Source organism: Alligator mississippiensis, chromosome 2, assembly GCF_030867095.1.
Source record: "Alligator mississippiensis isolate rAllMis1 chromosome 2, rAllMis1, whole genome shotgun sequence".
Taxonomy (NCBI): Eukaryota; Metazoa; Chordata; order Crocodylia; family Alligatoridae; genus Alligator; species Alligator mississippiensis.
In genome coordinates this window covers 195,297,224-195,323,976 of record NC_081825.1, presented here as the reverse complement: position 1 = coordinate 195,323,976, position 26,753 = coordinate 195,297,224, and the positions used below count along the sequence as shown (strand labels likewise).

The 26,753-nt window shown below is 42.4% G+C and overlaps 1 protein-coding gene across 3 annotated transcripts in view; it reads left to right on the top strand.

The window, feature by feature from the left end:
* PDE3B (phosphodiesterase 3B) overlaps window positions 1–26,753 on the top strand; it is a 172,836-nt gene that overhangs the window by 122,964 nt on the left and 23,119 nt on the right. For all 3 annotated transcript variants that reach the window (XM_059722646.1, XM_059722645.1, XM_019476969.2), the window contains 4 exons: window positions 4,528–4,676; window positions 6,605–6,739; window positions 13,358–13,469; window positions 17,243–17,356. In XM_059722646.1, coding sequence (XP_059578629.1) covers window positions 4,528–4,676; window positions 6,605–6,739; window positions 13,358–13,469; window positions 17,243–17,356 — 510 coding nt within the window. The remainder of the gene's footprint in view (window positions 1–4,527; window positions 4,677–6,604; window positions 6,740–13,357; window positions 13,470–17,242; window positions 17,357–26,753) is intronic.

Here is a 26,753-nt window from a genome sequence, read left to right as displayed (position 1 = left end):
GGAGCTAGGAGTAGATGAGGCAGAAGTGCTATCTGCATCATCTTTTGTACAAACCATGGACTTGGCATTATTCTCCTCACCAAGTTTTCTCTGTAAGTCTTGAGAGTGATTTCTGTTCTTTGTATTGCAAATGTCCCAGATAAAGAATTTAAGAACAGTATGAATACAACCTGAAAATTAGTTTCTGCCCAGTTCTTAAGAAAAATTTGTTTCTTCCTCCTTTTCCTTACTAACAGAATTGAAGAAGTAATATTATATGTAGACTGTTGTAAAAAAGTTGATTTTTTTTTTTTAACAACAGTAATAATCCAAGCAATAAAAGAATTTGAGGAGCATGTTGCTAAATCAAATAAGATTTTTTGCAAATACATTAGGAGCAAAGGACCATTACATGCTCAGGGTATAAAAGGTATACAAAGGAATGATAGGGCCATAGCAGGGATGTTAAATTAATTATTTACTTAACTTTTTACTGTAGAGAATATTGAAGAGATTCTTGCACTGAATCAGTTTTTCCTAGCAGGCATATTTGATGAGTTGGATCAATTTGAAGTGACAATAAAGGACATTTTAAAACAAATCAATAAATTAGGATCATAGGAAAGTAGGGCTGGAAGGGGGTCTCACCAGATCATCTAACCCAGCCTCCTGCTCAAGGCAGGGTCATCCCTGAATAAGCCATCCCAACCAAATGGCTGTCTAACCTGGTTTTGAAAACTTTCAAAGATGGAGATACCACATTTTTTTTCTAGGTAGCCTGTTCCAATGTTTGATCACCCTCATAGTCAGAAATTCCTTTTAATCTCCAACGTAAATTTCCTCTGCAACATTTTGAGGTCATTTCTCCTACTCCTGTCCCCTACGGCCACAGAAAAAAGGGTATTGCCATCCTCTCTGTACTCTCCCTTCAGAGATTTGAAGACTTATCAAATCCCACCTCAGTCTTCTCTTCTGCAGACTAACTCTAGCTCTGTCAACCTTTTCTCATAAGTCTTTGCTCCCAGGCCCCTAATCATTTTTGTCAGTCTGCTGGACTCTTTCCATTCCATTACATCTTGACATCAATAGGTCACCTGAACCATATGGTATTCACCTGAAAGTTCTGAAGGAATTCAAAGGTGAAATTGAAGAAGTGTTGTCAATTGTATGTAAAATACTTTTATTAGAGGTGCACCAATATATCAGTCCAAATCATATAGACACTGACAAAAGGAAAAATGACATTATCGGCATTTGGCTTCTTTTGGCTGATGTGGTTGATAATGTTGCCATTAAATTCTGTGTGCATGCATGCAGCCGTGTCATGCATGTGGCCAGGAATGCAGCCCGGCATTTTGGAGAGCGGCATCCTGCTGGTAAGTCTGTGGGGGTAAAGGGGCATGGAGGAGAGCAAATTAAGGCCCCCATGCTGGGGGATGGAGTGGGGCTGGGGCAGGGGCAGGAGCTGCTCAGCTGGGGCAGGGCATGGGATGGAGCTGCAGGAGGTTTGTCCAGAGGATGTGTGGGGTGGCTCCTGTTGCTATGCACACACCTAGGGAAGGCATGGGCGGGGAGGGCATGTGCTCCCTGGATCTGTGTGTGGGGTGAGGGCAGGCTACCTGCTACAGGCTTGGGGCTGAAGGCAGTGCCAGGCTTTTCTGGGGCTGCACTCAGGGCGGGTCTGAGCAGGCAGTGGCAGCAGCACTGGGAGAGGGAACTACAGTAAATGGGGGGGGGAAGGGGTATAGTGCCCTACCCCTGGAACCCCTCCCTCCCAGCGCCACAGTCCCCCAGCCCCACGTGCTGGAAAGAGGCTGGCACGGCCCCTGGCCCTGAACCCACAGCAGGCAGCCTGCCTTTGCCCTGCACAGAGATTGGGAGGGGCACGTGCCCCCCATACCTCCCCCAGGGTGAGTGCAGCAGCAGGAACCCACTGCTCTGTGCTCCCTGGCAAACTTCCTGTCCCACCCCATCCCAGCTGGGCAGCGCCTGCCTCTACCCCAGTCCCACTCCCTCCCTCCCTCCCTCCTGGAAAAGCGTGGTGCTGCCCTCAGCCCCAAGCCTGCAGCTGGCAGCCTGCCCTCACCCCACACACAGATCTGAGGGGCACATGCCCCCCATGCCTTCCCCGGGTGTGCACGTAGCAACAGGAGCCACTCCACATGTCCCCTGGATGAGCCTCCTGCAGCTCCAGCCCGTGCCATGCTCCAGCTGAGTGGCTCCTGCCCCTGTCCCAGCCCCACTCCCTCCCTCACCATGGGGGGCCTTGATCTGCCTCCCCATGCCCTTTCCCTCTCCCACACCCCTTCTCCCGCTCCCCTAACAGATATACTGGCAAGACACTGCTCTCCAAGCTGCTGGGTTGCATAATGGCAATCAGATCGGATTGGTATCAAATGGGCACACCCTCAATTGTTACAAATGGCCTCAGAAGATTCACAGTTTGCTAACATTATACCCATCATCAAAAAGGGCACCAGGTGTAATCCTGGGAACTGCAGTCCAGCAAATAACCCTGGTAAATTGGTAGAATTTATAATAAGCAAGAAAATCAGAATTTACATGGACAAATATCATGTCCGAGAAGGGTCAGCATGTCTTTTTTGTAAACAGAAAATCCTGTCTCACCAATCTGCTGGAGTTACTTGAGGGTCCCATTGGTGAGGGACCTGTATCGAAAACTTTTTGAAAAACTCATTGTGTCAACTAGATTCTCCTCATTCATGTGCTTGTTATTGTCTACTCAGTCTTTACTCTTTCCTCTTTGAAATCCTTCCTGCATGCTTACTTTTATCACAGGGATCATAAGTATGTTTACTTTAGCCCTGAAGATTGTAAGAAGTCACAAAACATCTGCCAGACATCGAATAGGGATTATCTGGATAAGAAAAGCTGAGGTTGGAGATAACAAAAAGAGATGGTCAGAGAGCTTTTGTTGGGTGTGAATAAATTCAGATCAGCAGGGCTGGATGAGCTTTATCTCAGTGTCCGGAAGCAACTGGCAGAGATCTCCGAGCCCTTGCAGTGATCTTCATGAAGTCGTGGGATATGGGCCAGGTTCCAGAGGACTGGAAAAGGGCCAATGTAGTGTTCCTCTTTTTAAAAAAAGGCAAGAAGGAGGACTTGGGGGAACTACAGACTGGTTAGCCTTACCCCTGTTCCTGGGAAGTTACAGGAGCATATGCTAAGGAAAGTAATTTGCAAGCATCTGGAGGAGGAAAGGCTGGTTGCAAGCTTCCAACATGGATTTATGAAAAACAAAGTGTCAAACAAACCTGATCTCCTTTGACAAAGTAACTGCTTGAGTGGATGAAGGGAATGCTGTGGATATAGTGTATCAGGACTTCAGCAAGGCTTTTGACAAGGTCCCATGTGACCAGATCTTTTCATAAACAAATTGGAGAAATGTAGGCTAGATAAAACTACTACAAGGTGAGTAGATGACCGGCTCAGTAACTGCAAGGAAAGGGTCATTATTAACAGGTCCATGTCAGAATGGCAGGAGGATTCAAGTGGAAACCCCCGGGGTCTGTCCTTGGCCTGGTGCTATTCATTGTGTTTATTAACTATTTGGATGCTGGCATAGAGAGCTTCTTGAGCAAGTTTGTGCACAACACAGAACTGGGAAGGATTCTGAACACAGGATGTGAGCGCAGTTCAGAAGGATCTTGACAGATTGGAAGTTCATTGTGGACAGATGCAAGGTGCTACACCTTGGAAGGAATAATTAATGACACAAATACAAAATGAGAGACATCTGCCTGGATGGCAGCTTTATGGAAAAGGTCTTGAGAGTCTTGGTAGACCACACAGACTTAATATGAGTGCAGTGTGATGCAGCTGCACAAAAGGTTTTGGGCTGCATCAGTACAAGTATTAAGTGCAAGACACAGGGGATGATAGTACCTCTACTAGGCACTGGTTAAGGTCTCATCTGGAGTAGTGTGTGCAGTTCTGGGCTCCACATTTTAAAAAGGATGTAGAAAAGTTCGAAAGGGTCCAGTGGCAGGCAACAAAAATGATCAAGGTCTTGGAAAACAAGTTCTGTGAGGAGAGACTGAAGGAGCTAGGCATGTTCAGCTTGTGGAAGAGGTGCTTAAGAACATGATAGCAGCCTTCAAATGCTTGAAAGGCTGCAATAAAGTAGGAAAGTGCCTTTTCTCTCATTGCAGAGAGGAGCATGTAGACCAATGGCTTGAGGTTACAGCAAAGTAAGTGTAGATTGTATATCTGAAAAAGCTTGTTCACTCTTAAACTAGTGAGGGAGTGGAATAGACTATCTAGGGAAATTGTGGATTCTCTCATTGGAGGTGTTCAAGAAGTGGTTGGACAGCCACTGGTTGGGGAAGATCTAGGCACAGCTATGCCTGTTTCCTACTATTGGTATTTCTGGGCTTTGGCTGCTCCTGCCCCCTGTCTAGGAGCTACATGGTTAAGAAATCCAGGTTGTGGTGGATCAAGGGTGGGAGTAAATAATATTTAATTGGCAAATGTTAATGTATTTGAGTAATTTGTTGATACTGTTTGTGCATTTTTTTTATATTTAAGGTGAAGATGGAAGCATTGATATTTCAAAAGAATCATTCCATCATACAGAGAAACAACAAAATGAAAAAAAGGAACACAGAGATTGTAGGAAAATATTAAGAGAAAGTGACTATCAGCAGATGGATCAAATGCAGAATAATCAGTCTGATGTAAGCACATAATTTCAGTGATGCATAGTAATCTATTCCTTGCAATTTTTAATATCTTGTTAGGAAGTCTTACATCCCTGTATATATTATGATTTAAAGCAATTGTGCTGAACCTTTTGGTCCTGCAGACCAGATCAGTAGCACAGGGCAGGCTGGATCAAGCCCTGCTTACTAGAATCAGGCCCTGGGGGCCTAGCACTGACCCCTCCTACCTCCACACTTGGATTGGGTCCTGGGGGCCAGACACTTTCCTTTCAACCTCCAGCACTAGGATTTGGCCCTGGGGCCTGGCACTGCCCCTTTGTGCCAAGATATGGTTCTGGGGTTTGGCACCACCCCTGTCTGGCTCTGTGGATTGGGATTTGATGCCTGATCCAGTGTGCAGAGCCTCAGCTCCTTATGAGCCTGGATATTTGACAGCAGGAGAGCTCCCCTACCTAATTTCTGGACCTAGAGGGAACCCCACGGGTTGAATGACATGGTGCCGCAGACCAGGTGTTTGACCCCTTCTGGTTTAAATCCTTTGTAAAATAGTGTATTAGTGGGATTCAGAATTTCAAATAATAAAGGTGCATAGGCGTAAACTTAGTACAAATATTGCATTGGCAACCAAGAAAGACATGGACAATATGAACATGTAAACTTGGATAAGTTTACTTTTTTGACCATAATTTATGCATTTCTTTCACTCTGTAATTAGCTCCTCATTTAAAAACAAACAAAAGAAAAACCTTAACTTCTTATTGTGGCAATAAAAGCTCTGCACCACATACCTGGTTCTTGATGGTGGCCTCTTAGTGTATGTCTGTTATTTCTCTGGGGCTTTTGAGTATACCATGAAGGAGCATGTCCTGTCCACTCTCTCAGGCTTCTCACATATGGGCTCAGGAATGAGGCAGTAAATTTCCCTGAAAGCATTCCTTACCAGTGCCCTCAAGAATAATCAATACAGAGAATTTGAGTTGTGTGCGTGTGTATGTAGGTACATCTCCCCCAGAATGGTCTTACCATTTAATTTCTGTGTTTGGAGCGTGTGTAATAATAATAAGAATGGGTAGGTGAGGCCATTTGCTGAGGAACACTGTGGAAGTGGTGTAGACATACCCTTGTTAATCAGCGAATAGAGCTGAAAGTGTCATACAGATACCAGAGTTAGTTTTAGTTTGAGTATAGTATTGCATCTGTCCTCACATTTTGGCAATATATAAATATATGCCATATTGAGTAGATGCTGTATTGGTTAGATATTAGAGGCTGTAAAGCAAGGACTTAAGGGTAGAAGAAGCCTTAGAAAGAAAGAAATGTGCTCTCTGACAATTTGACTGGCTTTGATTATATGAATACAGATAACTGCAAAAAATAAAAAAGGTTCAGAATAGAAGGTTGTATAGTGGCATTTAGTTATATTTGCCATTTCCATTTACTTTTATCAATATTAGCTGTTTTAAACTATAGTTTTACAAAGTTGGAAAATGCTCTTTGTTAACTTGGATAAAATATCATCTCATTATTTCTATTTCAGCCTTGATTTAACAACAACAAAAAATAGAAGCATATAATTCTTAACAATACATTAAAAGTCTTGACAGCTGCTGGGCCATAAGTGAATCAATTGTTTTCAATATGCTAGAAAATATGCAAAGTTAGGTCCTGAGCTGTTTATTCTGGCATGAATAGACGCTTTTTTTTCAAAGGTACAATGTTCACTGCTTTTGATCCATCAAGTATAAAGTATATCATGACATCATTCCAAGACATAAAAGGTTGGGTGGACAAAATAAATGTAAAGGGAGTTTCCACAGCCCAATAGAATGCAAAACATTCAATAATAATTTATCATTTTAATTTCTATTTCTTGTTCAATATAATTGACAAATCTGGTTTTCATTTGCATTTTAGAAATTACATTCTCTCACTCTCCCATACAGATGGAGTATGATCCCTCATTAGAAGTGATGTTAATAGATCATGACTCACTAATGGAGAAGATGAACAATTGGAATTTCCAAATTTTTGATCTTGTGCAAGAAATGGGAGACAAGTCCAGAAGGATCCTCAGTCAGGTTTGTTGCTGTTTTTGATGAATGAGCCATGTTATACAAAACATTAATAATATTTATGTATTTTAGATAAACTGATAAGCAATTTTACCAGTTTGTATATATATATTTCCAACCTGACAGAATAACTGGTCTTCACATCAAGCCCTTTGTGTGTAATGACAGTATTCATCTTTTAACAAAATGAAACTAGAGTTTTGCATATAGTTCTGCTGAGAGGATAATGGCCATTCAAGCAACAAAAATGAGTTAGAGCACTGGGAAACATAATTTATGAAGAATGGCTGCAGGAAGTGGGACTATTTAGTCTGGAGAACAGAAGATTGAAGGAAGATGTGTGATAGTCTTCAAATACCTGAAGGGTAGTTATAAACAGGAAGGTCAGAGACCATTCTCTGTGGCATCAGGGGACAAGACAAAGAACAATAGGCTTAACAAGTAGCAAAGGTAGTTTAGATTGATAGTAAGAAGAACCCTGTTACTAGGAGGGTTGTTAAACACTGGAACGGATTACCTAAAGAGATTGTATCTCCTAACTCCAGAAGTTTTTAACAGCAGGTCAGACAAACCTAAGAAGTTCAGCTATGAAAGAGGACATCTCTGTATTTTCTACCAGGAAGCATTTGAAATTTGTCTCAAATTTCTACATGAAATATTGCCTAAAGCTCTGGAATGAGGGCTTGCAGTTGCCAGCTTGCTCCTTTATGTAAAATTGTTGCCCTCTGTGAGGCTGACTGTAGTTTATTCATGGAGCATAACTTTATTAGTAGTCAGTTCAAGACTAAAACTCACTGCTATACAATCTAAGAATGTTTCAGACTTTTACACTTTCCATTGCAAATGGAGGGTTCTAAAATATTGTAGGCAGCTGATACTCAGCTATAGATCCTTCAGATGCAGCTGCCGCACTTGATTGACTACTTACTGTTCTATTGAGACTGAAATAAGTGCTTGTGATTCAATGAAGGCAAGATGGATTGTAATGTTAGACTGAGAAAGCAAAAACCAAGAACCCAGCAGAGGTTATCCCAGTTCCCTTATTGGGTGATAGTGCATGCCTTTGTTAGCATATAATTTCTGTCTGTTTTGGGTCTTCAGCTCCTCCTTGTTGCCTAAGTGATAGCAATGGTATTAGGTTCCTTTTATCATCTATGCTGGGCTTGCAGGATACAATTCTTTTGTTTAGATGCAATCTATGCCACCCATAACTTATGTTTTTTTCACAATGAGAGCAACCAACTGTAAAGCAGTTTAGATAGTCTTATGTCTTAGTGTCCAGAAACCTCAGCTAGTCAAGAATGCCATGGCCCACTGTTTAAATGGCATTTTGCTTTCCAGGTAATCTGTTGCCCTACTGCTTCATGATCTGTGTTATCTTCCACTTCCATGCCAGTTAGGAGTTGGTTTTAACCTGTAAAGTCTCAAATAGATGGACTTCTGGTTACCTCACAATATTTCCTCTACCCCCTCACATCACAGCTGTTCATTTCTGAATGCTTGTTCACATTATACATTCCACTTGTCAATGTGTATGCAGCTAGTGTACTTGATTTTAGTAATATTCTGCAGAGGCTGTGCATGTTCCTTCTGCTAAGTTCTTAAAGGAGTGGAGCTATCCCAACCCTCTTTGGTTCCTTCTGGCTATTTGTGCTGAATTAGCTCTTGCATTGAATCAGGATCTTGGTCTTTTCTCAAGAGGGGGTGGGCAGTTATTTTGACTGGAGGGCCACTTGACAACTTCTGGCAAGCTGTCAGGGGCTGCAAGAGATGTGCTCCACCCCCTGGCCACCATCTTGGGACTGAAGTCCTGTCCCCTAACCTCAGACCTTTGCCCCTGGAAATACTCTTGTGGGGGGGAGGGCGGGGCGTGCCATCTTGGAAGCAGAAAAAGTTCAAATCATATACTAAAAATCAAACATCTGTTATAACATTTTATTTCAAAAAATATTTCTGTCCTGATTTATGTGCGTTTGCATAGTATATATACAGGCAATTGCATAATAGCTCAAAATGAAGTCTTAGTTTTGTGTATTGTGTGTGTGGGGGGGTGTGGGGTGTGTGTTGGATGTGTGGCAGGGTTTGTGTGGGGGTGGGGTGTGTTTGGGGGCTGTGGGGTTTGTGTGGGTCTGGGGGTAGGTATGGTGGGATGTGCATGTGGGCAACCCATCACATACAGCCTGCACTGCTGGTAGCAGCAGCAGGCAGTGGGCCCTTGGGGTGCTCGGGGCCCACAGCAGGCAGAGCCACCCCCCCTCCCCCCCAGTGGAGTCCCAGGAGCTGCACATGGCAGCATAGAGCCAGCTGGCCTGGTCCAATGGTGCATGGCTCCTAGCTGGAATGCCAGGAGTCCCACATAGTGGCACGGTCAGCCTGGCCCAATAGTGGGGATTCCCACGCCAGAGTGCCAGGAGCCTTGGAGAGTCATGTGCCATCGGGTCAGGCTGGTTCTATACTGCCACATGGGGCTCCCAGCACTCCAGCAGGGATCTGCGTGTGGAGGCACAGAGCGAGCCTGGTTCGGCCCAATGGCACATGGCTTCCCACTGGAGTGCCAGGAGCCATGGGGAGTTGCATGCCATCAAATTGGGCCATCTCTGTGCCTCCATGTGGGGCTCCCAGAACTCCAGCTGGGAGCCACATGAGGCGCAGAGCCAGCCCAGCCTGATGCTGTGTGGTTCCCGCTTGCAGTGCTGGGAGCCCCGCATCCTGGCTTGGAGCCAGTCTGACTCATCCTGAAGGCAGGCAGCTCTTGGCTATAGTGCTGGGAGCCCCACGTGCTGGCACAGAGCCAGCTTCGCCTGGTTTGAAGGTGTGTGGCTCCCAGATGAAGTGCTGGGAGCAGTGGCATACTGATGGGGGGGCAGGGGAGCAGGAGGAGGCCATGGTCCCTAGGCATCAGCCTGGGGGGTGGGCACCAGCTGGGCTGAGAGGCTGCAGTGCCTCCCATGTTTGGTGTGTGGCATTTTAAAATGAAGAATAATGAAGAATAATTAAGTGTGCCAGGGTTGCTGGTTGTAGCAGTGTTGGTTTAAGGACATAGGCAGGCAAGGTTCTTTGAGTAGATGTGATACCTTTTATTGGACCAACTAAATAGCTGGAAAAAAGTTCTGTGTGTTCTCCAAGGTAGAAAAGTACCTAAAGTATAACAAGAAGTCTGTCTGTGAAAATGCAAATGAATGGAAGTTTGGAAGATGATGGGTAGAGACAGCAGCAGTCTCCCATTGCCTGAAGAAAGGTGTTTGTGCCTGAAAGCTTGCAAATAATGTTGTTTCCAAACTATTTAGTTGGCCTAATAAAAGATATCACATCTACCCAATGAACCTTGCCAGCCTTGAGTGTGCCAGGCATTCCTCTCTCCCATCAAAAACTTGGTGATTCAGTTTGTTGTGGATGATGTATATGATGACTTTACTTCATCCCAAGAGGCAGGTCAGCACCTGATCTTCCCCCTTGTGTCAGGAGCCTGTACAAAAGTTATGGACCTTTTATAACTGAAACTGTTACTCTTAGTCTGTCATCTTCCAGTGACATACGGTGCTCTTGCAGATCATCTTAGTCTCTGAAAACTGACACAGCGAAATTCATTTTCACTACATTTTTTCACTTAGTGACCTTTTTTGCAACAAACAAAATAAAAAATGCTTCAAGTGTATAGTCCAGGAGGGTTAGAGTCTAGACTCTCTCAGAGATGCTTTCTAGCTGCCTTGACACTCAGAGCTAGTACATTCATTTCTACAATTCAAAGATATCCTAATAGTTTCCACATGACCAGGGCATGATCAGTTTTCTACCCTTCAACTGTAGTCTGTTCAGCCACTCTCACCTGCCACTTGTCTTGGGAAAATGCGTTTCACATCTCAGCCAAAATCTACCACCTTATCCCACAGTTATCTTCTCACAGTCTAAATGGTGAATAGTTGAACCACTTAGAGAGCAGTTGTACTCAGCAGGTTTATTTAATACCTATAAATAGGAGAAAGGGCTCTACCAGAGCTGTTTATATGGTCTATTCAGATGTCTATTTAAGACTTTTTAGTCCACTTCTTTTAGCTGAAAGCAACAGAATTCTTAGTTCCTTAGGAGTGCATTGGTAGTCATTTCAGCAATTCAGCTGTAAGTGCAAAAGCATTTAGCTTTCTTGCATCCCAAAATTAATATTTTTTTAAAAATTGGACCAGAGTTTTCTCTTCCTTTAGAGATCTGTTCCCTTGATGAAATTTAAACCTAGTACTTAAAATGCTTTCTGGACCTCCTTTTGCACTTATGACCACTTGCTCTTTGTTATATATACCTGACAAGATGGCATTAGTATTTGCTATAACTTTAGCCAGGAGAGTAGGAGGACTTCAATATATGGTGGTAGGCCTACTACGAATAAAGCTTTTCCAAGGACTTGCTGAGAGCTCACCACAGTGGTTTCAGACTTCCAACTCAACCAGATATTCACTTACCATTTATTTCTCTTTAAGCTTCATGCCAATAAAGCAAACAGAAACTATTTACATTGGACATATATAAGCCGTTTCCTTTTGCATTTGCTATGGCTGTTTGTGGCATATGTTGAAAGAAAAAAAATGGTAGGCAATGTCCTCACACCAGATTTCAAAATTGATTACCTTTCACATATTCTTCTTATAGTTTCATAGTAGCTAGGGTCAGGAGGGACCTGAACAGATCATCTAGCCTGGCCCCCTGCCACAGGCAGGAATGAATGCTGGGTTCACAAGACCCCAGACAGGTGATCATCCAACCTCCTCTTGAATTTGCCCAAGGTAGGGGCGAGGACCACTTCCCTGGGAAGTTGGTTCCAGATTTTGGCCACCCTAACTGTAAAATATTGCCCCCTAATCTCTAACCTAAATCTATTCTCCAGCAGTTTATGACCATTATTCCTTGTCACCCCAGGTAGTGCTGGGGAGAAAAGGGCTCTGCCTATTTGCTGTTGATCTCCCCTGATGAGCTTGTAGGCAGCCACCAGGTCCCCCCTCAGCCTCTTCTTGCTGAGGCTGAACAGGTTCAGGTCCTTCAGTCTCTTCTTGTAGGGCCTGTCCTGCTGCTCTCTCACCAAATGGGTGGCCCTCCTCTGAACCCTCTCCAGGCTGGCCACATCCCTTTTGAAGTGCAGCACCCAGTACTGGACGCAGTACTCCAACTGCGGCCTGACCAAAGTCGCATAGAAGGGGAGTATCACCTCTCTGGACCGGCTTGAAATACACCTTTTGGATGCATGACAAGGTATGACTGGCCTTGCTGGCTGTGGTCTGGCATTGGCCGCTCATGTTCATCTTTGAGCCAATAATGACTCCAAGATCCCTTTCCGCCTCTGTGCTTTCAAGACGGGAACTCCCCAGCCTGTATGTATGCTGTGGATTCCTTCTCCCAAGGTGCAGCACCCTGCATTTGTCTATGTTGAACCCCATTGTATTCTTGTCTGCCCACTTTTGTAGTCTGTCTAAATTTAGTTGCAGCCTCTCTCTCCCTTCAAGTGTGTCCACCTCGCCCCACATCTTAGTGTCATCAGCAAACTTGGACAGCGTGCTTTCCACCCCCTTGTCCAAGTCGCTGATGAAGATGTTAAACAGTGCGGGCCTGAGGACCGAGCCCTGGGGTACCCCACTGCTCACATCTCGCCAGGTTGAGTACAACCCATCCACCACTATTATGTTACAGCCCAGTTAGTGCCCTGGACAATTTGAAATTTTCAGTTAGGGTTCTGGTCTTTTCCATAGCCTTTCTGTTACAGAGGTATATTTCCTGATGCATCCTCCTTCCTTTTCCTTTGGATTCCAATACAGCCCTGGTCTTGATTTGAAGAAACTGAGGAGAGTTGGGGAAAACTCTACCCTCTAGCCCAAAGACAGCTGCATGAAGGCAAGCAGAGGAAGTCCTTTGGCCCTACAGTTTCTATATCCAAAAACTTCTGGCTCAGCCCACATACATTAAGTAGTAGGATAGGTATATGTCCAACACATCCTCAAGAATAACAGCTACAATAGAGAAAAGTGTGTTTTATTGTGTGTTGTTTTTTTTTTTTGACCAGGTAGCTTGGAGACGGAATGTTTTAGTTCTAGTTCTTAACTGTTGAGATCTCTCTTGCTCATTAGTTCTAGTGAGTCTGAACATCACAGTGCCAAACACATCTGTTTGTTGGAGAAGATAAAAGATTAAAAAATGGTTTGGGCAGGTGATTTTGGGTTTGAAATGTTGGGTCATTTTAAAATGTAAAGTCTTTGGAAGGACCTCTTTTGAAGTCCTGTACATCGTACTTGAAGACTATGCTTATAGAATGCTTGTATATACACCTATGCACAGTTTTGGTACAATTTTAAAGTTTTGGGCCAGGATTTTCAAAGATTTAGGTTCTTAACTTTCTTTAGCTGTTTGTTTTGTTTTGTTTTTTTAAATCCAAGCTGTAATAAATTCAAGTCTGCTTGTTTTGATGGGAGGAATTCCATTAAACTACATTAGCAGGTCATTATTTCTTAGTAAGCTGTTGATGATTGATCAGGTATGTCAGTAAATAATGAGAATATTTTTGCTTCTATAATTCTTATTTAAGTTAATGAAACTATTAGATCCTTGAAAATTCTCAAACTAAAATTCATTTCAATGTGTATTTAGGTAATATATACTTTGTTTCAAGACACTGGTTTATTTGAAATTTTCAAAATCCCAGCTCAAGAATTCATGAACTACTTTCGTGCACTAGAAAATGGCTACAGAGATATTCCCTGTAAGTAATGTTATATATATTTATTAATTTATTCCAAAACATGAATTTATGGTTGTTTACTTTACCCCCAAAATTACAGGTATGCAGTGGATCTGGGCAAACGTATCTTTTATACACTTCTTAAAAAGGGAGCCACTTGGGAGCACACATCAGTTATGATCTTGCTGTTATATCTTCATGATCCTGTAGGAGTCCAGTTTAGCTAAATCATCCTAACTTTGATCCAGAATGAAATAAGGTTGAAGCTGTACCAGCTTTCCTGCAATTGTATCACTACAGTCATGCAGATTGCACTATAACAGCTTATATTGGTATCCTTTGATATCAGTATGGTTGTTATATCTGAATATACCCAGTGTCTGATTTTTATATTACAGGTATGATGATTGGGTTTGTTTTTCATAACAATGTCTCTCAAAACTTATCAAATCAGACTAATATACTATAATAAAAATGAGTTTAAAAATTAAGCGTGTGTCATCCCCTGTTGTTCCCCACCCCCACCGCCCCTTGCATTTAAATAGAATCTAGTAAAATTTGTACAAATAGTTCAGAAGTTTTATTCAGATTGAGCCTGAACCCAAACCTATTAAAGGCAATGGAAACATTTTTAATTGATTTAGCTGATTAGGCCTATAACAGTGTCAGAGATCTGGGGCTTAAAAGGGCCTCAGGAGAACATCAAATTCATCCTTGATTTTGCCCCGACAAGATACTTGTCTACCCTGCTTTTAAAATTCCTCCTCCTCTTTCTACCTAACTCTTACCTACATTTCTTGAAGTCTGTTGTGTTGGTTATAATATTCTCCCTCCTGTTTCTAAGAATCATGAGCTCTGTCATATTGTGATCATTTTTACCCATGCCATTTTTCCTTCATGTTCTCTACCAGTCCATTCAATGCAATCCTGCATTCCAGTGAATTCAGTTAATTGATTAAAAGGCCTCATATATCTAATCTTCCTGGTTTAGTGGCACTCTCTCTATGACTCTGCCCATGCACAGATTAGGTGCATTCTGGGTCCTAACCTTTTACAAACCTCCTGCTGGATTTCAGAAGAAATAAACATACTATAATAGCTTTTTCTCCCTTTTTACCTTTGCCTGTCTTTCCTGAACAAGCTATCTCTTCTTTATACACTTGGGTCTTTCTTTTATGTGAGGGCTGCGTTGCAAAAAAACCTCGCATTAAGCGAATTTGCATAAAAATCCATTATTATATGTAATTAATAGGGATACATGTCAGCCTCCTTTTTTTGCTTCATGGCTGGCTCAGGAGGTGGGGTTAGGAGATGCACTAAATTAAGGTCACTTAGACAACATTTCACGACATTCAGTAATAAAGGCAAATAGATGCCCCACAATATGAGTGCGAGTAGCATAACACCACACAGAACAATGGATGATGCGAGACTGAGGCAAGTGCGTGATGGTGTGACATACCCGTCTCACTCACCCTCCCACAATGCTTCACTCGCATCACTGCATAGCCATGTTGTATGCTTCTGTGCATAAGATCGAATATTTCTTGCACAAAGCGAGTTTCTGGTATAGATAAGGTCTTCACATATAAGCGAATTTGCACAAAACAAAATTGCATAGAGAGAAACCCGAGTGTAGTTTCTGTCCTGCAGTTTGTTTCATCAAGCTATGAGATGCCATTTCAATTTTAGTTGTGCATTAAAACTTGTAGTCCATCCTGTTTATTCTTAATATTCATTAGTATATCAATCACAGAAGTTCGTCAGGTTATCCCATAATTCTCCCTCTTGTCTCTCCTATGACGTCTCTGTTCCCAATAGTCCCCTTTGTGGAAGACCATTCCATGGATGAAGCAGTCACAGCCCTCATGTCTACAGCCATTTATAGTCGTGTATATTCAGCCTCCTGTCTGTGTCCATCTCTTCCTGGATCTTAATGCTTGACCAAGAGGATTCTTGAAAACACTGCCTTTGTCCATAATTCTTTCACCACTTATCTCAGAGTACTGTAATCACTATCCAAGGTCACCCTTGAGAGCATTATTAGTGCCTGCATGGATGGGAAAAATGTGACAATGATCAGGGGACCGGAGGAAATTTGGGAATTTTTCCCTGCTGTTACAGATTGGGATGTAGGCAGTGTACCTCTCAGGATATTAGGCTAGAGTGGGAGGTGGATTCTTCTTGCCCTTCCAGAAAGGTGTTTCTAATCATTAGTCCCTTTTGGCTTTTTTTAAGTCTTGGGGGTAGACAGCTGTGATCCTCGCAGCCTTTGAAACCCATGACTCCTCTCCAAGCCTTGTGGAACTCTCCTTTCTTTTTTATTCCAAGACAGACTGACTAGCAGTTCTTGAAGTCCGATGGACGAATAATTTGCCTTTCCTTACTAGTCTTCTCTAGCCAGCTAGCTTCCTCAGACTTCTGAACATTAGGAAACCCTTATGTTTCTGTATGCTTTAAAGGTAAGCAGTCTCCTCATGAAGCTCACATCTCTGTTTTCTGAGGGACCCCACCAATAGGTATCTCTAGCCTTACTGATTTCCCTTGGCTGATGTTCTTTAGTGGAGTTATGCAGGTTGTCCAGTAAATCAAGACCAGTTGTGGATAGGACTAACAGCAGCATTGGCAACAATTTTCTTTTTACCTACTATGGGTTCTTTTTGGGGTCCCTATATCAGCATTGCCCCCCTACACTAGTGAACACAGTTGGTGAACTGCCTTGATCTCTTATTTGCCCTAGGCTTTCCATCCACTAGTAAGCCATATAGTTTTAAAGTGGACTCCCACACCCCTTGTAGGTTACAACCTGAACAAATAATGCATCCCTCTGACTTGACCACGACAGTGGCCTCATTTAAAAAAAATAAATAAAAAAATGGTACTATTCATTTTCACAGAGCCTTGTGTACATTCATTCCCTAACAACCAGTCTGAAGAATACTCTGGCTCAATCAGCCAGCAATCAAGGCCAGATTCCAAAAAATAAAACAAAACAAAAATTAGAGAGTAAACTTCTTCAGACATCAACTAGTTCAGTAGCAAGATACAGTTCCCTGTGAATGGCAATTTATTCAGTAGCAATATAAAGAGATTATCCTGGATAACACTTCACTAGTTTCTGCTTTAATCCCTACACTTGGATTTTATAAATTTGTATTCATTATGCTAAACCCTAATTACATCTAATTTGTTTATGACCAAAAGAGAGTATTTCTGGACACCATGAACTCTTATACTTTATTCTGTCATTTGCTTGAGAGAATGAAATTGTTTTGCCCTTGTAACTTATGGGTTTTATGGTCGTTTGAATATAAATAATTGTTTTGATATACTTTATTTAATATTTTGTTGGGGGGGGGTTGTATTTTTCATTCAACTCTTAATTTAAAAAAAATGTAAATATGGTGAATACACAATCATAGCTATTAATTGTCCTATATGAGGACCCTACTCTATGGTATTCATGTCCATTTTTTACTTTGTCATGCTACTATATATTTTTCTGAGATACAAACAATTAAATTCCCATTTCCCTTTGTGTATCTGCCAGATCTGAATAGAATTTCATGGGTGAGCAAAAGGGTGAAGGTGTAGGACTGTCTCTCACTTAAATTTCTAAGTCTTGCTGAAAATACTGGTAGTAGAGATGCTAGTTTTTCCAAAAAAAACCAAATAAAATCTTTTATAGTAGAAACTGTTTGGCAACCTGAACTATATGGGGGTCCAGTTCTCCCCAGAATACTTAATGAACTGCAAGCTCTTCATATTTTCTTCAATATTTTGATGATTTTTAGATCATAATCGTATACATGCTACAGATGTTCTTCATGCAGTATGGTATCTCACAACACGTCCCATTCCTGGGTTTCATCAAGTTCACAGTGAACATATAAAGGAAAGTGATATAGGTATGTACTGACTTCTTGTTTTATTTAGATTTTTTTTTAATTGTTTTGTTTCTATCTTTAGTACCAAACTAGAATAATTATTATGAATGCATTGAAGAGTAAGGTAAAAATAAGAATGTGGTAAGAATTGCTTTTCTTACAGAGATATTTTAATATTAAAACTTAAAACTAAGACGGTAGCAGTACTTATCATTTACTAACAGTAGAAACTTGGTTTTATGGTAATTTATTGAGTAATTGCTGTTATGCTTGGCTCTTTATCCAAGAATGCTGATTTCCTTGATGTTTCCTCTTCTGAATGAGGCCAACATTTTGTGCTGTAGTCAGCATGTCTGCCACAGTTGAAATACATTATATCACTATTCGTTTAATTGGAAAATTAAACTTCTCAAACTAAAAATACCTAATGTTAAGTAATTTAACTTAATTGGAACTCTGTTAATGGCTCCAGCATAAAAATGAGAAAGTCCTGAGCATCTGAGAATCCTGTTTTAGTCAACATATTAATCTATCCAACAAAGCTTGCATTAGTAAGACTTAGGTTAAGCAGTTAAATACAACAAACAAAGTATTCTTAAGGAGGAGAATGAGGAACAGTTGCACTCAGATTCTAAGCAGCCCTTGTTTTTCTAAGTATGCTTGGAAAAATCCAAATAGTCCTTAGTACAGTAAAAGCTCTGTTAACCGGCACCTTACAAGCTGGCATGCTCTATTAACTGGCGTGCCAGCTTGCATGGTAAAGTGAAACCAGAAGTGCCCACTGTGGCACTTCTGGTTTCTCTGAGCACCCATGGCCCAGGGCAAAGCAGCCTGTGCTGCCGAGCCCCCATGGCCCGGGGGCATAACAGGCTGCGCGGGCCCGCCTTCCTGTCCTGTGTGGCCTGTGGGAGTGGCGGCGACACCTTGGATGCGGCAGGAGAAGTGGCGGCCTTAACAGGCAAGGATGCCTGTTTGGGCCGCTCAATTAACAGGCATATTTTGTTATCTAGCGTCCCCCATTCCCAGGGGGTGTCAGATAACAGAGCTTTTACTATACTATGGGGCTAGTTTTTTAAGCCAATTCTTCATTGCTGTTTATTTAGTTAACACTAAGTCAGCACTGCTAGATAAACCCTATGTTATCCCAGTTATGCAGGAATAAAGACAAGATGCAACACATGAGGCTTCATTGGGCCATGATTTTATTAATTCACATAGAAATTATATAGTAATAAATTGTACAGATCATACAGCATGCATTTCTTATTTACTTCCATTACTTGAGGGCTGCCATCAGCCTCTCCAAATATGATACTAGTACGTTGTTGGGATTTCCTCTTTCCTGCACCATGTTCTCTGTAGATAAAAAAGTAAATGGGTTGATAGAAAGGTATTGCCTCTTTTCTGACCAGATGTTATGAGAACATTGTTTTTAGAAGTTCTGCTCCTACCCTGGATTGGACTGGGAGAGAGTAGGGAACAAGTAATATCCTAATATCCTGAGAGGTGCAAGAGAACAACTCTGGTATCAACTGAGTTGCAGGGTTTCTGAACATGGTTTAGGAAACCAGCCCTCTGCCCATCTAGGAAACAACCACATTTAGAGTGAAAGGGGGTGCTTTTGGAGAGATGCGTTATCTGAACAATTGCTCTTTTATTTAAGCTGCCAGCTTAATCACTCCCTCTCTTAAGCCAAGGTGAAGGAACTTTCAAATAGTCAAAGACACTTCCCTTCTTGCAGCCCATGCAAAACCTCCCATACACCCACCCTTCTGTCTAGGTTGCAGGGAGTTTATGATGCATATAAAACGGAGAAAAATGTATTTCATAGTTGGTAGGGTCAGAAGGGACCTAAGCAGATCAAGTCTGTCATGGGCAGGAAAGAATGCTGGGGTCAAACAACCCCGGCTAGGTGATTGTCTAGCCTCCTTTTGAAGACTAATATTAATAGTATTAATAATGATAGATATTTTTAGTAGCCAAGTTATAAACAAGCCAATGGGACAGTTGAATTATTTAAGTAATGTAATGTTCTTTATTGATGAAGCTCAAATACTGAGTCTTTGTCCGATCAAGCAGCTCTGAAAAACTTCCTAGGTGTGCCACTGCAATGTTGTTTGTGTAAGTCAACTAATGCACATGTCTATAGAGTGGGGACATTGATTATTTTTACATTTGTGTGTATTAAATTAGAACAAAAATGGAGAGATCTAGTATTCGCGGATAATATGAGTTTGCATCTAAGTATTTAAATCAACAAGGTGTTTAACATGTGTTTTATTAATTGCTGAAATAAAAGATTGCTCAGTTTTTTTTACCACTGCACTCATTTCTAGGCTTACAGAAAAATATCATCCCCTTTGAAGTTAAGAGGGGTTTGTTTGTTTGTTTTTTTCCCCCTACTGACTTCAGTAGGAGCATATACATTAAGGCCACCAAGGACCATTACAGTGACTGAATCCTGGATGTATCGGCTACTGCCTCCTTATAGACAACTGGCCCTTATGGGGCCACACATGTAGGCACGTGCGCTTGCAGCGGCTCAAATAGGAGTGGGACGAATTTGAGCCAGGGAATTTTGCTTTGGCGCACATGCCCAGACATGCACTTTGGTGTGGGGCAAGTTGTGCCACTTGGGGCAAAATAACCCTGCCCAGCTCCTCCCACATCTGCAGCCCCAGCAATATAAAAACCTGCCCTGGCCGGCAGCTCAAGGCTTCTTGCCCTCTGGAGCTTCTGAGGCTCAGCCACTTGGTATCTGGAGATGCTACCCCTTGTGCCAGATGGACTGCTGAAGCAGCCCTAACCTGGAGTGGCCTCCGCACCCTCTACCCACTGCAGCAGTCTAGCAGTGGGGACTACTGCCTGCCTGTGACCTGCTGCCACCTGCGACAGCATCTGCCCCCTTGGACCAGCTATCACCCGGTTGTGTGCTCCTCGTGGTGGCCCACTTTCAACTTGGCCTCAGATGGCTAACAGGTCAGCCACCTCATCTGCCCTTCAGCTGCTGGCCCTAAACAGGCTCCTCTGCATAGGTCTCGCCAGCAGAGATCCTGATGTGCCCTGTTTATGAATTGCAAATTCTCTGATAAGAAACCCAAATTCTCTCATTAAAATACCCAGAATAATGTTCTTCCACTATTAAAATAAAACACCACTATTTATAGAGAAGGCAATGCTTTATTGATCTATTTGGGCAATGTTGGGCAATGTTTTATTGATGTATTTACAAGTGTAAAGCAATTTGGAGAGGGGGTGGGGGAGTTTGTGGGTTGGTGTAGGGTTTGTGGGGGTGAGGTTTGTGGGGATATGGGGCTTATGCGGCAGTTTGGGGTTTGTGGCTGGGTATGTGGGTGAGGGATTTGTATGGGTGGCTTGGGGATATGGATGTTGTGGGTGGATTGTAGGGGGATTGTGGGTGTGGGGGGGCTGTGTGGGGGCACTGCTCAGGAGGGGCGGGTCCTCCGTTGCCCCACAGGGTGCAGCCTCCCTGCACAGCACTTGGACTGGCCACCCCCTCTGCAGAGCCCATAGCTCATCCCTGCAGCAGCAGCGGCCATGGGGCACTCGGGGTCTGTTGTGGCCAGAACCCTTAACAGTGCGATGCAGCCCCGATTGCCTCAGAGCTGGTGCTGCTTGTGCTGCCTGTCATGAGATCAGCCCGGCTTGGCCCAGGGCCACTAGGGCTGTCACCCAGGGGCCACTGCCAGTTGTGGGGATCATGTGTTGGGCCAGGCCAGGTCCTGCCTCCATGGAACTGGCCCAGCTGAATATGGCATGGGGCCTGTGAAGGCAGAACCCAGCCTGGCATGACACGCGGTCCCCACGAGTGGTGCTGGTCCCCAGGTGATAGCCCAAGTGGCCCTGGTGCTGCCTGAAGCCACACAGCCCCAAGTGGTGCCATGCTGAGCTGGGGCGGTCCCACGAGAGATGGCACAAGTGGTGCCGGCTTTGAGGCAATCAGGGCTGTGCTGCACCGCTGGGGACTCTGGCCGCAGCAGGCCCTGAGTGCCCCGTGGCCACTGCTGCTGTAGGGGAGGAGGAGGGCTGTGGGCCTTGTGGGGGACCCATGCCCGCAACCAGCCCCCCGCCATCCCCACACAACCCCCACATGTGCACAGCTACCCCCCACCTCACAATCCCCCTCTTGCCCCCCAGTCCCTACTTACTGGGGACAGTGCCCCAGTGACAGCCTTGCACCACTCCTGCTTGCCCCAGCACGTGAACACAGCATGCTAGAGCAGCAGGGGGCACCATAGAGACGCTGTGGCTGGATGCCAGAGTTCCTGGAGGTGTGAGCCCTGGCTTGCCTCAGGGCACTGTGGGGATCCGTGCCCTGCTCTGCTTTTCTCTGCCATGTTTTCATTTGATACCTGGAAATCCAGGCATCAAATTTTGAGCCTATGCTGCAAATATGCAACGCAGGGAACATCTTTTTTGTTCTCAGCATGCCTCTTGTGACATCTCAGACTGGTTTGAGACACTGCAAGAGGCACGTGTGCGCTCATCTGGATGCACCCTATGGACCTTCAACTACAATTTTCTCAAGTGAAAATTATTTTAAAAAATCATACTCCTACTGCTCTCCCCTAAGTAAAAGTGATAAAATCCATTATTTCACTACACTGAAGTATCTCAGATTTGAAAAGTATTATTAACACTAGACAAATAGCATTTTATTATTAATGGCCAGATGTATAATAGTGCTAATGGTCAGAAGAGGAGCAGTAATAAGGCTTCATCTCTTTACTGCTCTGGATTACAGGGTGCAGTCTCTATGCAGACTAAGAGCCTGATGCTACTCCATCTGTTGGGTGTCTACATGGATTTAGGGACCTAAATGTAATTCTGTTCTACCCTGTTCAACTTCTGAAAATTAAATGAATACATCTATCTTTGTAAGTTTGCCATCTTACCCTTAAGACTGAGTAAAAAAAAAATAGCAAGGTAGCGAACCCTGAGCAAGGTAGAATAGAATCATTCTCGCCATTGACCTTTCCTTCTTTGGATCATATTCCTTTGCTGTAGCTGCCCTGTCTCTGTCTCCTAGGTTTTTCCCAAGTTTGGCAAATTTTAGCCACCAGCCAAACTGTATTTGAAACTTTGAATTTTCAGCTTCACTTGATCAGCAGCACTGTGCTTGCTGATGTCAGCACAGTAGACAGCACAGTGATCAAAATACTGACAACAGCACTGATTTCATGTCACTAAGCTTAATGTTGCTAGAGCTGTGAAGTTAGTAATGTCATTGGAGGCAGTTTTTAAAGATTAGGTTTGTACATCAATCTGGATGTCTGAAAGTGTTTTACATAAAATATGGTGTTCTTAAACTCAGTTTTTCATTTAATAATAAGTACATACTGGACTGTGCATTAGCCTAATAACATTGCCCAGTAGTGTGTCATGGCAAAAACCGTGCTAAAATCCTATTGCACAGTGTTATTAGGCTAATGCGCAGTAAGCACCACTAAATAACTGTGTACCGATGCTACTGCATGGTAACTCTAGGTACTACACATTTAGTTAGTACTTCATTAAGGAAATACTAAACTAAATGCACAATATCTAAAGCATATTAATGAATGTGTAGATATGCCCATAATGTATGTATTCATAAATACGTATTTATAACAAAATTCAGAACAATGTATTCGGAATATTCCATAAATTGCAGTAGGCTCTTGTAAAAATGGCAGCTTCATGGTTTAATAAATTATTATAGATAATGACTTGGCTAATTAAATTTTTCTCAAGGGATACAGGGTCTGAAATTATGTAAATCTAAAGTTTTTCCATAGCTATAGATTCTAGTTTTTTTGTTGACTTTTTTGGCTCATCTTTACACCATTAAATAACAGAGAATTGACGTATGCTAAAAAATTAATACTCCTTGTTGGAAAAATGCATTGATATTTAGAGATGGTTGCGCAAAGAGCCCTTTAATGTCTTTCTTTTACTTTCTGTTATAGGGTGTAAATTTTTGTTAAAGTAAACTGCTCCTCAGAATATTTCATTTAGATATCTTTTTATTAGCATGGGTAGCTGTTTAGGATCATATTCTGACAGCCTTATTCGTATTATATAGCAATTTACTCAACAGATGGTTCCGCTGATTGTTCATTGAAGTAAGAGTAAAGATGAGAATTTTAAATATATTGTTCTTTGTACGTGTATATGCTTACTTTTCAGCATGTTGTGGGATTGTTCATTTGGTTTCTTATTACTGTGCATTTCAGTAGTAATTTGAGTAAGAGTATTAAGCATGAAAAATTTCTGGGAAGTTAGCAGTGGTCACAGATAGATTCCCTGGGGTCATGGGGTAGGGAAAAGGGTGAGGAGCAAAGCCTTCCAGGATACTGGAGGACAAAGCCACACCTCATAGCACCACATGTAACTGCACAGAACTTAAAGTAGCACTAGAAAACTGGTGGGAGTTCCAGTTGGAAAGAGGTAACATTCTGTGGCAGCTTCATGTTTTTGTACTAAAAGCTGTCTGAATGGCTTTTTGCATTGCTAATAGGGTGTATTTAGTGCTGGACATGTAATACCTCCTGTGGCCTAAGTGATGTTCAACACCTGAATCTTATTTGCCATTTTTATGACCTATTCTCAGCTGAGGTAACTGGAGGGATCTACCACATATTCTTTCATGTAAATATATTTCACTCAATTTTTCTATGATGATTTATAAATACTATTATTTATTTCTCTTAACAAAATGTTTTACTAGCTGTCTAAGGATAGAGATTAGACTTAGATGATGGGGATTACAAAATCACATCTTCAGTATTCTTGTGCATCAAAAGTTTAAAACTCAGGGATCAGACCCCAAAATTTAATGAAACTAGCCCCCAAGTATATGGGGTTTTCTTAATAATTAATTCTGGTGTTTTGATACATCTTCTGATTTATTTATTTATTTTTTAAATTTTAGTTCTACCCATCCCCCCCCCCACACACACACCTTTTGGCTGCAGTGCAGGGACAGCTGGGGGAAGGGAATGGGTAGAAGTGGCAGTGGCATAGGTACAGCTTACAGCTACACAACCCTGGCACAGTTTCTTGCTGCCCTGGCCTGGTACAGGCACAGGCACAAACAAAACTATCTGCCCCCGCCCCCCTCCCCCCCCCCCCCCCCCCCACCCAGCTGGATTCAATGGTTCCACAGGCCAGATCTGGCCCATGGACCTTGCATTGCCAACCCTGCTGTAGTAAATTTTTAATTGGAATAAACATGCTTTCCTCTAATGAGGATTCAGTAAAGTTCCTTCTAAATTATGTGAATGTGAAGTCATAGATATTTCAGTGCAAATCTTTGTATTCCAGTACTTGAGCAAGAATTAATGTAGACTTTCTGAAAACAGCTATTGTGCATGCTCTGTACATCTGTTATTTTGAATGAGATGTGTGTATTAGCATGTAAAGTTTTCCAAGGTCATTTGAGATGGTCTAAATGGTCATTCCCATTGTATAAGGTAGATTTAAGGCTGGCCAAGTAGGTGTTGTTTTCTCTTCAGAGCAGATACAGTGGTGTCTGAGAGCCTGACCATAGATTGTGTGTGTTTTTGTGTACTTGGGATGATTGCTGGTCTTGTGGACATAAGTATGGCCATCCCAAATGTGAATCATGGTGTCTAAAAAGTTTGTTAGTATAGGAATATTCCAGGGAAAGTTTGATTGAGGGGTAATAGTTGTTAAACCTAGGGTGAAAGTCAATAATTGAGTCCGGGTATTCAGTTCCCTTGATTAAAATATCATCTATGTACTGCACATATAATGCAGGTTTGATGGTGCACTTTTCTTGAAATTCTTTCTCCAGTTGACTTGTGAAGACATTGGCATATTGAGGGGACATCTTTATGCCCATGGTTTGGAGGAAGTGTTGATTGTTGAAGGTGAAGTTGTTTTGGGTGAGGATGAGGTGGATGATTTGTGCAACATGTTGTTGCAAATCTGATGGCTGTCCATGTTCTTGTAGGCATTTCAGGCAGACTGCTGTGCCTTCATCTTGTGGGATGCTAGTGTACAGGGTGATGACATCCCTGGTTGCTAGTATGGCCTTCTTGGGGAGGTGGCTGGTGTTCAGTTTCTGATTGAGGAAATCTGTTGTATTTTGTAGAAAACTTGCTCTTTGAGTGACAGGTGATTTCAGGACAGTTTCTATGAATCCTGATTGGGTACCGCTGTTGGATGTGATGGGTCTCCCAGAGTTACCTTGTTTATGAATCTTTGGGAGCACATAGAAAGTTCCTATGTTAGGAGAATTGGGGATTAATGGTGGAGTAGGTTTTCCTGAATCTGATGGGGAAAGGATTTGATAATATTTTCTAATTCTAGAGCAAATACTGGTTTCCCCAAGTTCTTTATCATAGTTGGTGTCATTTGTCTGGCCACAGTGATGTAGTCTTGATGGTTGAAAATTACTATAGTTCCACTTTTGTCCACTGGTTTGACTATTTCATTGTTGGGTTTTTGGATTTGCATGACTTTTCTCTCTGAGGGAGAAACGTTGTCATGGTCATGACATTTGTTGAGAATTTCACTGTTAGCTTTCTTCTTGAAACAGTTGATGTAGTAGTCCAGTGTGGGGTTACGTCCTTGGGAGGTGTCCAGTTCAGTGTTTTATTGTTCTTTGTTTTACCTGTTGTGATAGGAGGGTTGTCAAAGGTGGTTCTGTCCTGGTACTGAAAATACTCTTTCAGGCAGTCTGTGGAAGAATTCTAATTCTCTGCACGTGAGTATCTTGTCAGGTTGTTTTCATGGGCAAAAGTTCAGACTGTTGGAGGGTACAGGTATTTCAAAGTGGGGTGAGAGGTGTTGTCATAAGTTAATGGTGTTGGTGTTCAGGGTGCTTCTATCTTGATTCTCTCCTGTGTTGCTGGTGCAGTGCTTGTGACTTTTTCTTCTTATATTGGGTGGCTGTCATCAAATTTTTGGTGGTACATTTGGTTCTGCTGCATAGTAGCCAAGTATGTCTTTTCGTTTAGTAACATAAGTATGTCTGGTTTAAACGTCCCTTTTGGAGTAGGGTAGGTTAAGAAGAATTTCTCGGGTTTTTTTCTGAAGTTTTCCTGCGTAGTTGTGTTGCATATATAGAGTTGTGTGTGTTAGCTAAAGGGGTGTAGATGACAAGGCTCCTTGGGATGATGTTATGTTTCTTGCACAAGGTTAGGAAGATGTCATGGTGTAGCTTGACTTCTTTTCTCTTTCGTTTCTGGATTTTCCATTGCAAGCAGCAAATTTCAATATAATTTTACAACATACTAGCACTATAAAAACTATACTAATTTATGCAGAAACATCTAATGCATCTAATGGTTTTGATTCAAATTAATAAACAGTTTAAACTATAAAATATTAATGTTCTATAAACAACATAGCTCCTATAAATCACCAGCATGAGCAATGAAATGTGTTG